This window comes from Lepeophtheirus salmonis, chromosome 1, assembly GCF_016086655.4.
Source record: "Lepeophtheirus salmonis chromosome 1, UVic_Lsal_1.4, whole genome shotgun sequence".
NCBI classification, from domain to species: domain Eukaryota; kingdom Metazoa; phylum Arthropoda; class Copepoda; order Siphonostomatoida; family Caligidae; genus Lepeophtheirus; species Lepeophtheirus salmonis.
Window position 1 is genome coordinate 569,995 of NC_052131.2, and position 13,143 is coordinate 583,137.

General features: G+C 30.4%; 1 protein-coding gene across 1 annotated transcript in view; it reads right to left on the reverse strand.

Moving 5' to 3' along the window:
• Nucleotides 1–922: 922 nt before the first annotated feature.
• LOC121132299 (uncharacterized) overlaps nucleotides 923–13,143 on the reverse strand; it is a 29,786-nt gene continuing 17,565 nt past the window's right edge. The window contains exon 4 of the mRNA XM_040727675.2: nucleotides 923–2,010. Within this exon, the coding sequence (XP_040583609.1) occupies nucleotides 1,354–2,010 (657 nt within the window). The 3' untranslated portion in view covers nucleotides 923–1,353. The remainder of the gene's footprint in view (nucleotides 2,011–13,143) is intronic.

Below are 13,143 nucleotides of genomic sequence, written 5' to 3' on the forward strand. Positions count from 1 at the left end.
CATGCAACAACTGTATATGTTCAGGTAGGACATAGTTTGTTGTTTTGATAGATAGCCAAAAACGTTTGCATCAGTTTAAAAAAAAAAAAAAATAGCATCAATCAACAAAGTATTTATTCTAAAATTGTGTAAAAGACAGAGTGTGCAATCCACGCCTTACGAGACAATGTTGAGATTGAATATTTCTTAGACCTACCCAAGTCGTTTTTCCAGAGAGTAAAGAAGAAACTGGAAAAGTCTGGAGGAGATTATGAATCTACAACAAAAATTTGCTGAACACAAGATCACAGAGGGATCAAGATTTCATTGCAAATAAAATATTGATGATGAAGAATCCTGTTGTGTCTTGACCGAGAGAAAGAAGAATGAAATGCGTGGAGGAGATTTAGAGAATGTGTAAACATTTTATTACATTGTCAAACTATCTGGTAGTGACTAAGCCGCCAGGATATTTCCGTTTCCGAGGTCGAGTCGAGGCCGTTATTAAGACTAAAGGCGATTATATTGAATAAGATTGTTTTTTTTCATGATTCTAATTTTTTTTAGCATTGGATTTTACTAAAATCGAATGATAAGTTTAGGAGAAAATCCGGTTGGCTGTTAAATAGGGATTGGATCCTGTATGTACCTAAGTTAATAACAATTACCTAAAAAATATATATATTAAAATTTCTCCGCCGGGATCTCTTTTTCCTGGAATTACTCGGATTTTTACACCCAGGGGAACTTCCCGGAAAATATTTATTGATTCTATAATTTCACAGTATTTATTATTTACTAATGATATCCAGTAATTTAAAAATTTGTTACCCGGGGATCCCCCTCAACGACGATTTCCGTGGAAATAAGAAACCCTTCGACTCTTAGTTACCCTATTGTGTCTCTGAATAAAAGATGAATTGGTAGAATTCATGGTACACAATTTATAAGACTTCATATTAAAAATTTATTGGTTAAACATTCATACTATGTAACATGGGTTATATATTAAACTATGAACAAATAAAATATAATGTTATTAACAAAGTAACGAAAAAATATGTTTTTTTTTAAATGTATTAATTAATAATAAATACGGTACAATAAATAAATAATTAAAATAAAAACAAACCTTAGAAATGGTCTATGTGTTTTCTTTTCTTTTTTTTTTGTATATATTTTTTTGCTCTTTTTTAAAAAGAAAATATGTAAATGATATATTTTATTATGTAGTCAATACAATCTGAATTGACTCATAAATAGAATTATGTATTCATAATGTTTTGTTTGTAGGCATTTTTAGACTACTAAGTCTCAATGTCTATTATTCTTTCAAAACCGTGGCAACAGATGACGACATTCCCTCTTGGACTGTCAATCCTGCCAATTGTAGTTATGGTACTTTGGATCTACGAGTACATGTCCCCGTACAGGTGCAATTTGTCTAAGACGTCGATATAAAGACTGAGGTGGAGCAACTCCTTCTGATATCCTTATCCTTGATTCTTCAGCTACGATGGGCTCAGCTGTGGTCGCGGTACGAGTGGGAAATGTTATACTTAAGAGCGTCGTTGACGTAGTAGTTTCTTCCCGATTCTCTCCTTGAGATAATACGTCGATTCGATTACTGTCCTTAGTAGGAAACTCAATAGAGTCATCTCCCAAATTCCTTGGGTTTGAAGGAAACCCTGTTCCATCATCTGGGAGGAGACATTTTTTCTTATGCTCCTTTTCTTGAACTGGAATCATAATTTCTTGCTCCGAGCAGTTTTCTACGGGCTCCTCTTCACACTCTTGATACACAAGGGTCTTACATTTGGTTTGTTTGACTGGAACACAGTTTGTTGAGTGCTTCACCTCGCAAGACATGGTGGAGGTCATTTGCTCCTTCTCTGCTTCTTGGAGATCCGTGTAGGGAATGGGTTCACCTTCTTCGCAAATGATTTTAGGGACTTTGAAGTCTACTTGACGAGGAACGAGTTGACATTCTCTCCATGTCACAGGCTCGCAGGATTCGTTTCCTGCCCAAACCTAGCAAAGAAAAACAAGAGCGATATAATCATTTGCTTTTGAATATACCCAAATATGTGCATAGTATAAAATTTCCTACTAATAAGATGTTAAAAAATTTAAAAAAATCTTAAATATTTTTCTTTAATATAAAATAATTTGCATTTTTTTATACACATTTAAGACACAGAATTTAATGCATAAAATACCTTTCCGATAAAGGCTTCAATGCATTGTACAATGTATGTAACTACATGGTTAGGAATGTGGACTTTTTTTTTGAAAAGGTGGGCCTGATAACTTTTTTAGAAGAGACAAAAAACTTTCTATTGTATTTTTTTAGTCAAACCAATAACTTTGTAATGGTAACGATAAAAATTTCTCCATTTGGGTGGAATACAGCCAATTTAGTCCTTCTTCTGCGGCCGCCCCTGATTATACATTTTATGTATCATTACGGAAGATCAGGACAGTTGGAACACAAGACGGTTGCAACAGGCCCTTTTTCAGGAACATAAACCTACAACCATATTTACTTGATTTATTTCACCAAAAGATTCCCAGGTTAAATAGAGTAGAATGCTATAATATTTACTTGTAGTTAACGAGTGCTACTCCATCAAACCAATTAACGGAGCATTACAAGTGTATAATATATAGGGTTTTGAAATAAGAGGTGTCATTTTGATATTCAAAGAAAAATGTCATTTTTGTAGATAAATGATTGTTGGTTTATTACAATCTAAAAGAGACAAGTATATCATTAATAATGGAAAACAATATCAGCTAAATGGCCACCACAGCTACGCTTACAGGGCCGTATCCTTTTTATGAAACTTTCCATCGCCAAATTGCAAAGTAGCTTCATAAATTCCAACTTTAATGTCTAGAATCGAGGCTGGGCTATTGGCATAGACCTTATTTTTCACGTGCCCCCAAAGGACAAAGTTGCAAGGTGTTAAATCACAGTTACGGTGAATGGATTGTGCTATCGAGAGATGATTAATGATTTTTTATGGCCAGAATTAGATGGTATTGATCTGGACAACGTTTACTTTGAACGGGATGGCGCGACGTCTCACACAAGCAACGAAACCATTGTTCTTTTACGGAAAAACTTTCCGGTCGTGTTATCTCGTGAAGAGGCGATTGCAATTGGCCACCGAGATCTTGTGATTTAACACCTTGCGACTTCTTCCTTTGGGCCACGTGAATGCCATTTTTCTTTGAATATCAAAATAACATCTCTTATTGGAAAATCCTATACATATAATGCAGATTATTTTGAAAAAAAAAAACCGCAATAATTTTAGTCAACTTTTCTATGAAATATTTTATGGAAACTGTTTTTGAGGAGTCAAAGTAGTTTTTTTTTATAATCATTCACAGTCAGCTTTTGATGGGTTTTCCAGAAACTGATCTAATTTGAATTATTGATTATTTTGCTATCATTTGATATAGTTGAATCAAAATTCAAAAACCAATACGAGAAGAGTTGCTAGCAATTAATGAATCATTAAACAATTTTTTCTCTCTTCAACTTTGGGGCTAGTTTTTATTTAACAAGGTGTAATCTCATTAGCATAAATTGAGATTTATGTAATCAGTTTTTTTGTGTTTTTCTTCTAACTGATATAATTTAAATTTTAGATTATTTTGCTATCATTTGGTAAAACTTTATCAAAATTCAAAAAAACACTCATTCAGGAACAATGTAAGATATTGTAACCCTCAATAGTAAGGGGACAGTTGCAACAAGTCCTGCAATTTTCTTCGCAATGTTCATTCTTCTATACATATAATATTATATAATTACACTTTACATCAAGCATTTGATTAATAGCATTTTTGTGGCCAAACTATGGACTGGTATAACCTTCAAATAGACTTTAATAATAGTAAACTTATCTAGTTTTGTTGTGCTAAAATTTAACAAGTCTTACTCAAACAAACATGGCGTAACTGAGCCAAAAAGTACAAGTGTTTCAAGTTTCCTTTTTAAAAATTCCAAGAATTGAAAATAAGGTTATAATAGAATGAAATACATATTACATGGTGATAGGTATGTCTATCGACTAAATAATATGTAAGCACATCGTTGATAAAATTATATTACATAATAGTATATTGCCTATAAGACAAAACAAATTGAATACTATACGAATTTTAACATTTCATTTCAGGAATACTAATTAAATATGTATTATGTAGCTTTGCTTAGTAAATACATGTACAAAATGAAATAATGAATGTAGGAATTGAATGTAAAACTAGGGAAACTGCTATTATTTTTTTTCAAATTGATATTTTTTCGGTAATAAATTACTACTATCTGGAATATACATACAAACAAATAATAAATAAAATATTATAATATGTCGTTTCTACGTATAGCCCCCAAAGTAATAAAGAACACATGCTTTGTTTAGATTTTGGAAGTATTTTAATATAATCATTGTACATACAGACACACAGAGGTGTACACGTAGCTTCCAAGCTTCGTGGTTCCCAGTCTATTAACAAACATTTAAAGTCCCTTTATTTTTATTTTCAAAATTGGTAACGTGATTGTTTGATTTGTTCTATAAATGTTTCCAAAAATTCATTCTTTATACTACCAATTACAAATTGACAACCAAATATCGTTTAAATGATTGTTACAGTGAGCTAACGGCATGGTAAATATACATACATGTAAATACGGTGTTTTTGAGCTGGTCCCAAGGTTAATAGAAATACAAGATTTGACCATCATGTAATCGGGCTTGTTAGAATTTTCAATCTGATGTATTATACCGACTGCTGGGCAAGACAGGCAGATTTTGACAAAACACCCACCCACTCATCTACTATGACGTCAATATTAAAAGCGTGGTGGAAGTCAAACATAAGTTGTATACGCGTTATGGTATAACCTTGTATTTCTATTACCCTTGGACCAGCTATAAAACACCGGATTTACATGTATCCATATTTATCACCCCGTTTACTCACTGTAAAAATATTTACACGGTATTTGGTTGTGAATTGTTGATTTACCTGCTTATTTCCCCCTTATGAGTGTTCTATACGTTGATTGGTTGAATTCGAATTAGTTTTTGTTAACCCCCTCTGTCAGTGAACTCTGTTAGTTATATAGCCCGAGATTGATAAAAATACACCTTATTCCTTTGAATCTAACTTTTATAGCCAATACTTGTGAGCATGGTCCTGAAAGTCCTACCTTTCTTTTCCTTTCAATTTCTTGGATTCTTTTTTTTTAAATGTGAGGAAATGTATAATTGTGGCTTTCATTTTAATGTTGGCAGATTTCTAAAATTTGAATTGTTTGATTAGCTTATGATAACGTAACCTAGTTAAAATAATTAATAAAACAACGTTGATACTTGATTGGTTACATTCAATTTTTGAAAAGAAGGGGCTTTTTTTGTATCATGCAACTTTTTTTCTAGTGAACTTTGGTGCAAGCTCAACCAGGTAATGTTCAAAATATTCATAAAGACCAAGACTAATAGAAAAATCATCTACTGACAAAGGAATACAGTGTACATTTTTATGTTTGTGGAATGACACCGTGTTATTTATTTATTATAACAAACATTTTTAGTCTAAATTTAAATACAAAAGTTGATACGGCATTACCTCACTAACACAAAAATATCCTATGTAGTTTGTTGTCAGCTGTCAATTCCATCTTCTCCCTTGATACGTCATGGCTATTTCATAATTAATTCTTTTTGATCAATAAACAAAGTAATAAGTTATTATTCTATACTTATACTTCGTTTCCAAAAGAACAGGAAATCAATTTATTGTTGATCCCTTGTCATTTATATAATAGATATATTGGCCATTTTAATATTTAAATGAAGAATTTTTTGGCTATTTCTTCTTAGAAATAATATAATAGCTACTCTTTTAATAAAATATTACTAAGCAATATTAAAATATAGTATCGAATAAAATACTATTTAGATTTTAATAATATGTAATTCATTTTAAAAATGGTGTAGAAGTTACTTTGATAGTCTGGAAGTATATAAGAGATAAATGGCAGTTGGTATGATTGACTTATTTGGCTAACTACAAGATAATTTTGGGCCTTTTTTCAGTTTTTTTTTGGATGAAAGGTATCGTGATACAATAAAGGTTGGCACTTTAAGAAATGGAGCTCTTTTAAAGAAACAACAAAAAAAAAAAATCTCTTGACTAATTACATCATCAATATACCTATCAGCGATACAAGAAATATGTACTTCATTATTGAATTATCCTCAGCATAAGTTCTGTAAATTCCTCATATAAAATAATTGATCTTATTTTTGGGTCGCAACTTGTAGAATCTGATTGCATGTATTGTATATACAGTGCTCGGCAACAGGTGCTCATTTTTCCAAAAGACACTAAAACATGTTGTTGTTTTTTTTTAATCAGAAAAGTTCTATATTCTTTTTCACAGTTTTTTACACATTTGAACTTTTGTTTCATACATATAATTTTGGAAATCATACAAATAGATTACTTTCCTCATATGCTGAATAAACCGAACTAAATTATATTAATACCTGGTGATTTTGTCATTTTTTTTTTTCTATTTAAATAACTTTTCATTAAAAGGTTTTAAATGAATATTTATTTAATAACATATCTTATTTCATAATTGCGTATGATTAGTTGAGTAAGTAATTAGCAATTTACAGAATAAACGCTAACTACCAGATTTGGACATACTGCACCATTTTAGGATTATTGCATGATTCTAATTTTAGCTCATTAGCATCATTATCCGGAGAGTTATTTGCGTTCAAAGAGTTTTGCAAATTTCAAATTATGAAAATGAATTGAAAAAATGTAAACGGATTTTCATTTATAGCACCAATAAAGCCTCAAGTACTAAACTACAAAATAGTTTAATTAATAAAATATTATGTTAATCCGTTCTTTGGAAATTATTCAACGCAGGTTCCTCACTACTCCTTGTGATGATAGCTATTTACAGTATTTTCAAGAAAACTTTAGAATCTTGTCTTTAGAATGAAATCACACTCACTCCTCTACTATTTCTAATGCCTGATTGTCATGGATTATAAATAAAGGAAGTCATGTTCTTGCACACTGTATTTATAATATTTGTTTACTAAGATCTTCCCGGAATTTAATATTTTTTTATTAAGATAATGAAAAATAAATAGTAAGTATTGAAGTTAACGTATATTTTCTGATATTTTTTTATGTAAGCCATCAGGATTCCTGTGGAATTAGATCATATATATATAAATACCAATACCTACATATGTACAATCTACATTGTACATACATATATTGATTCAATCATCTACAATTCCTAGCATATTTTAGGTATCCTCCTCATATTTTTTTATGATACTCCTTAGATATCTAATTTTGTAAAAGAAAACAATAAAAACAAATGGTTATAGGCATTTATACCCATGTGGTTATTACCTGGAATTTTGAGCAATTTTCCTTAATCATCTACTTCATTCCTAAGTCGTTTAACAAAATTAGACTGCAATTTTTCTTATACGTATATACTGTAGGTATATACATATTTATTATCAAATTTACAAATCAGGAAATTTACTTTTGGAATGAAATAGTATAAAAATGCCCATCTAAAGTATGAATGGGGTATGTCTAAAGATTATAAAAATGGTTTTAGCTTCACTCTAAGTCTTTCCAAAAACCGCCACTGCTATTCTAAAGATTAGCAGGCACAATTTTAGTTAGAGGCTGCGAGATTATATTTATTCTGGATATACCACGAACAATATTTCACTATATTGATGTGAGAAAGCAAATTGGTCATTTTCAAATGGTCACATAAATAGTCAAATGCCCAATGATACTTGAAAGTTGGGGTTGGTCACTAATTTTGCTTTCATTTGATTTGAACCATGCGAAATACTTCTTTTTGGAAGCATTTTCAAAATTTATGTATTAATTTTTGATAAATTGTCAACTATAAATTTATTTTGATGAATGTTTGTTATGGTTCTGGAAATGAAATTTGTTCTGGGCATATTTAAAATCAATATACTACAGCAAACACATACTAAATTTAGGCAAAAATTGAAAATGTTGCCGTATACATTTTCGCAGCTTGTCATTTTGCCTAGACGTGATTTGAGGCATGACATTTCACCGCTTTTTTGTCTTTAGTTATTAATGCTGTATCTGAGCTATAGCTTTTAAGATGAAAAAAATGAATACATTGAAGAAATTTAAAAGGAAAATTGTTTATAAAGACACATAAGTAAGAAGTATCGGATCCAGAATGATGAGTCTATTTCAAAAGGACTCATTACTCATAGTCATGATTTTAAATAGTATAAAAACATAATGAGACCTTCCATCTATTTTCAAGATCTTCTAAAGTACTAATTGTCCGAATGACTCAAAAGAGTTCAAAGCCCTCTTTCAACTCCAATAATAGATAACTTGCGTTGCTTTGCTTATTATTAAAAGGTTGCGATCTACAACTGTCTACAATTTTGAAAAAAAAAGAGAAAGTATAACCTACGTGTAAAGTTGCAAATCATAAGCCTATTATATTTAAAAAATAGCATGATAACTCTCTTATGAATTATAGAAGGAATAAATTTACTTTTGAAATCAAAGAAAAAAAATATGAGATAAAAATGGAGAATGAAGTAAGACATGCTAATGACAAAATCATACAACTTAAAAGGATGTTGGAGCTTTCTAAATACTTATGTAGCTTTATCAAAAAAAGAAATCTTTTTATATCTATTTATGCCTGTAGGTGGCATGTACAAAAAATATATACCTTCATATAATTAAAAAATATATATTTATGCATATATCTTTTAACTTTTTTAGGTGATATGGTCTAAATAAAGAGAGATACGTCCACGAAACAACGTTTTTAAAACGATTTCTTTTATGTTGATTAAAACAGTTTTGGGGTCCCTCGAGGAAGAAATCTGCTACAACCGAGTTGGTTCAGAATGTTGATGTGTCAATTGCAAATCTTTTTAAATAATACATGTAAAGAAAAATAATTGGGAAAGCGAATAAAAAATCCGATATTCTCTTATGGACAATGAAAAGTTACATACTACTCCGAGTTACATTGGACATATACAAATCATCCAAGTTCCAAGCTGGAGGGGCTCTAGACCCCCCTCCCCAAATCAAATAATCTTTGAATCTTAATAGAAAATGTAATATTTGAAAAAAAAAATTCAAAAAATGTAATATTTGAAATTTAATTAAATTTTTCAAATATTTTTCCAAAATAATCTTATTTTGTGTGAATAGCTATTTATTTTTGAAATTTTGCCCTGAAAATTTTAATATTAAATTTTCATTTTATTTTAACAGCTCTGGAGTTTTGAAATTTATAGATTTTTGAAACTTTTTTTGAAATTTTTTTATTTTTTGTAAATAGCTATGAATTTTTGAAATTTTTCTCCGAAAAATTTAATATTTCAACTGATTTTTGGCCCTTTTCTTCTTTTTCGTTTTGGAGGATAAAAGACTATGAAATGCAATCAAGTTAACAATTTGTCAAACTCTCTAAAATGAAGGTAAAACATAAATATTTTCCACTCAATCTTCTAAACCTCACTACACTTTTCTTTTAATATCCTGACTACTAGATCATTTGGGGACTTTTTTCGATTTCTTTTTTGAAGAAAGGTTGCGGGGTATCAATAAGGGAACTTCTTGCGGGATCTCTAAGGGATTTATACCTACGAAAAAATATCGAGAAATCCTGCATTGATTTATTTAATAATATAAGTTTTGTCATCATTAACTATTTAATAATTTTTTAGCCAGGCTTGGATCGGGTAACGGATAAGAACTTGTACATTTTAGTAATTATGATAAGAATAAAGAACATGGGAATTTATAATAAATGGGGGCTTAAGACTAGCTTACAATCTATTATTATTTTTTAAATATAAAAAGAAATATTTCCCGGGATCTCGTAATTTAAAAATGTATTTCCCGGAATCCCGCTCAAAGAGTATTTTCCGTGATATGAGAAATCCTACTAGGTATGTACTTTTAAAAGAAGAAAACCTCATTACGAGACTTGAATGCAAATGATTAATGCTTATTATGGACATATTAATAAATCCATATGATTGATTGCATTTCCTTATCGGTGCACAATACATACTTAGTTATTATTCTAGCAATTTTTAAATATACAAAAATATATATGCAACTTTTATAAAGCGATTATCGAAATTCAATCATACATAGAACTAAATGGGCTCTAAGAAATGTGGGGACCAGCAATGGACGAAAAAAATATTATAAACTTTAATTCCCATCCCTATTCAATTTTGGCTCGAGGCATGGATATTGTACCTGGTCTCAAAAGTTACACTTTTTTATATTTTCTAGTATTTTTTTATGATTAAAGGTTATTGTGGACCTTTTTTAAAATACTTTATGGGGTCTAAGATGTGCTTAATAATGCTTTGGGATTTCCCTGTTTTATCAAAGATAATGTTCCTCGTTTTTGTTCAACAAACTTCACTTAAACTGGGGTTAAACTTAACTATGTTATGATGAATAAAACAAGGAAACTGTAAATCATTGAGCACATCTTAGAAGACTTAAATGATTGAAAACAATGTGGCAATTAAAAAAAAAATTATTTTTAAATCATAGCACCATTTTTGGCAGGGTATAAAAAGGTCTTATTTATACCTAAATATCCTAATTTTGTCAAATTATAATGACCTGAAATGCCTCAAACTTTAGCAAAGTCATTTTTTTGATTGTCACCAGCTGAAATGATCTTTATGGAGGGGAAAAAAATATTAAACCGAAAATGGAACTGTCTTATAATGTATGTAGTGATTTCCATCCTGGTGTTTTGTGGAGCACAAAAATGGAATCTTTGTCATTCTTTGAGACCTGCTCCGAGGACATTCTGAAGAGGGAGTTTGACTGAGGGTGGTACATTTGTCAAATGATAACTCAGGTGTCCTTAAGCCAGTATATTCTGTACTATTATAATAGCGTTATTCTTTTAAAATAATGAATAAATGAAAGGCACATCTGTTGTTATAAATGTACATTGTACAAACCCTTTCTTAAAATAATTAGCCAATTTATATTGCTATGATTATCTATTTACAATGGGCAATATAGGTATGTAGAATAAATACTTTAAAGGATACACAAGTTAATGTTGTTGGTACAATTTACATTTAATTGCATTGAATGTGCTCAATTATCCACCAATAATATTAGGTACTCTACTTAAAGGTACATTACATACATTTGTATTCATTCGTGTTATTCAGTCAAATGTTGTATAAAATGACTCATATTTTCATTGAAAAAAAATAAAATTATAATTTTATTATTTATTTAAAAATTTACACCAAAAGTTATATAGGAATTCATCTTTCAGATATGTTATGACCACAACGATCTATCAAAGAATGAACATAATTTCAAAAAGGAAAAATTCCATCCCTCGGATTTTAGCAGACTGCATCCACAATATCCGCTATTATTATGGCCTTTTTATTCAAGGGTTTTTGATAAGGGAGGGGTTAATACCGCCGTTAGGATTATTTGTGATCATATATCATATCAAATTCGAAAAATATCGATATCATAGCATAGTGACTTTTAAGGAATGTATTTTTTTAAATAAGGTAATAAAATCTAACAACTAAATATTTAGGCAAAATTAATTAAAAAAATATTTAAGTTGAACTGACGTTCGCTCACTTTCATATTTGTCAAAAATCCTTTGTCTTATTTTTTTCCTTTATAAATCTTATGATCTCCTTTATAAAAAAGTGTGCATTGTGCAAAGATCCATGCATCAATAATAATTCTTAAAATATTTCCTTCTTTATTTTTTGTTTTGACCAAAAAGAATGAATCGGGGCTGACAAGTACTGCGAGGTTCTGAAGGACAAAGTCATCACGTGGATGAAAGCCAAGGATGGGAGCGACGGGTTCACCTTCCAGCAGGACTCAGCCCCTGCTCACAAGGCCAAGAAGACCCTCGACTTGCTCAAGGAAGAAAATTTCGACTTCTGGTGCCTGCACACTTGGGCCTCTAACTCTCCCGATTTAAACTCTATGGACTACTTCTTTCAGTGGGAGTTAGAGAGGCAAGTCTGTTCGAGGCCCCACAACAGTTTGGCCGACCTCAAAAAATCGATCGTGAAGTACTGGGCCAAGGTAAATTCCACTCACGTCGTCTCTGCCTGATCCTCCTTCCCTACCCCTCTAAAAATAATAATTTCTCCAACACTGGATGAACAACTTTTGTAAAAAAAAAAAGTATATATAAAATTTAAATTTCATGAGTTATAGCCCATTAAAAAATGTCCCAATTTACCTTCACATCACTCTAAACATAAAGCCTTACCCTTGTGTACTGTTATTCCCCCTCCTTTGAAAGCTCCAGACGTTCCCTAATTATAGGAAATCTTTAATGATGTAAGTAAGACTGCTCTATTTTATTTATTAATTCATAGTCTCTACTGTTCTATGTATGTACATAAAAATGTGGCCCTAATTTCTTTATACATAAATAATTGTGTTCAATAATGGTATGGAATAAATGAGTATGTACGTTTATAAAGAGCGCTACTGATTTTAATTAACATACACTGTATACCGATGTGTCTCATTTTCTGGGAAACAACATTTTGGTCTTGGAATGTCCGCTGGTTAAAACCCACATTTATCATTGTTGTTTAAGGACCTATAATATGGAAATGACCATTAAAGCCTTTTTTTAATGACGTTTTTTGGATAGAGTTTCTTTTGAGAGCCATATTTTGAAACTATACAGATAAAGAGTCAACAGTTGATAAAAAAATATCCAGCAATTGAAGGATAAAATACAATTTCTATAAATAGGTTTAATCATACGAAAACCAAGTAAAATAAGAGGTCTTATTTGGAAGCAAATATTTTTTAAATTACTTTATATTATAGCTAACATTAGAAAAATATACCGTATATTACAACATGAAAAGAATTGCTATAAAAATATCTTCGATTTTGATTGATTTTTTTCTGTTTAACGTTTAACTTTCTTATGGAAGGCTTAACAAATAAGTAATTAAAAAGGTTGTACGGAAAGTTACAAGAGGAAATGTTAATAACTCGATTGTT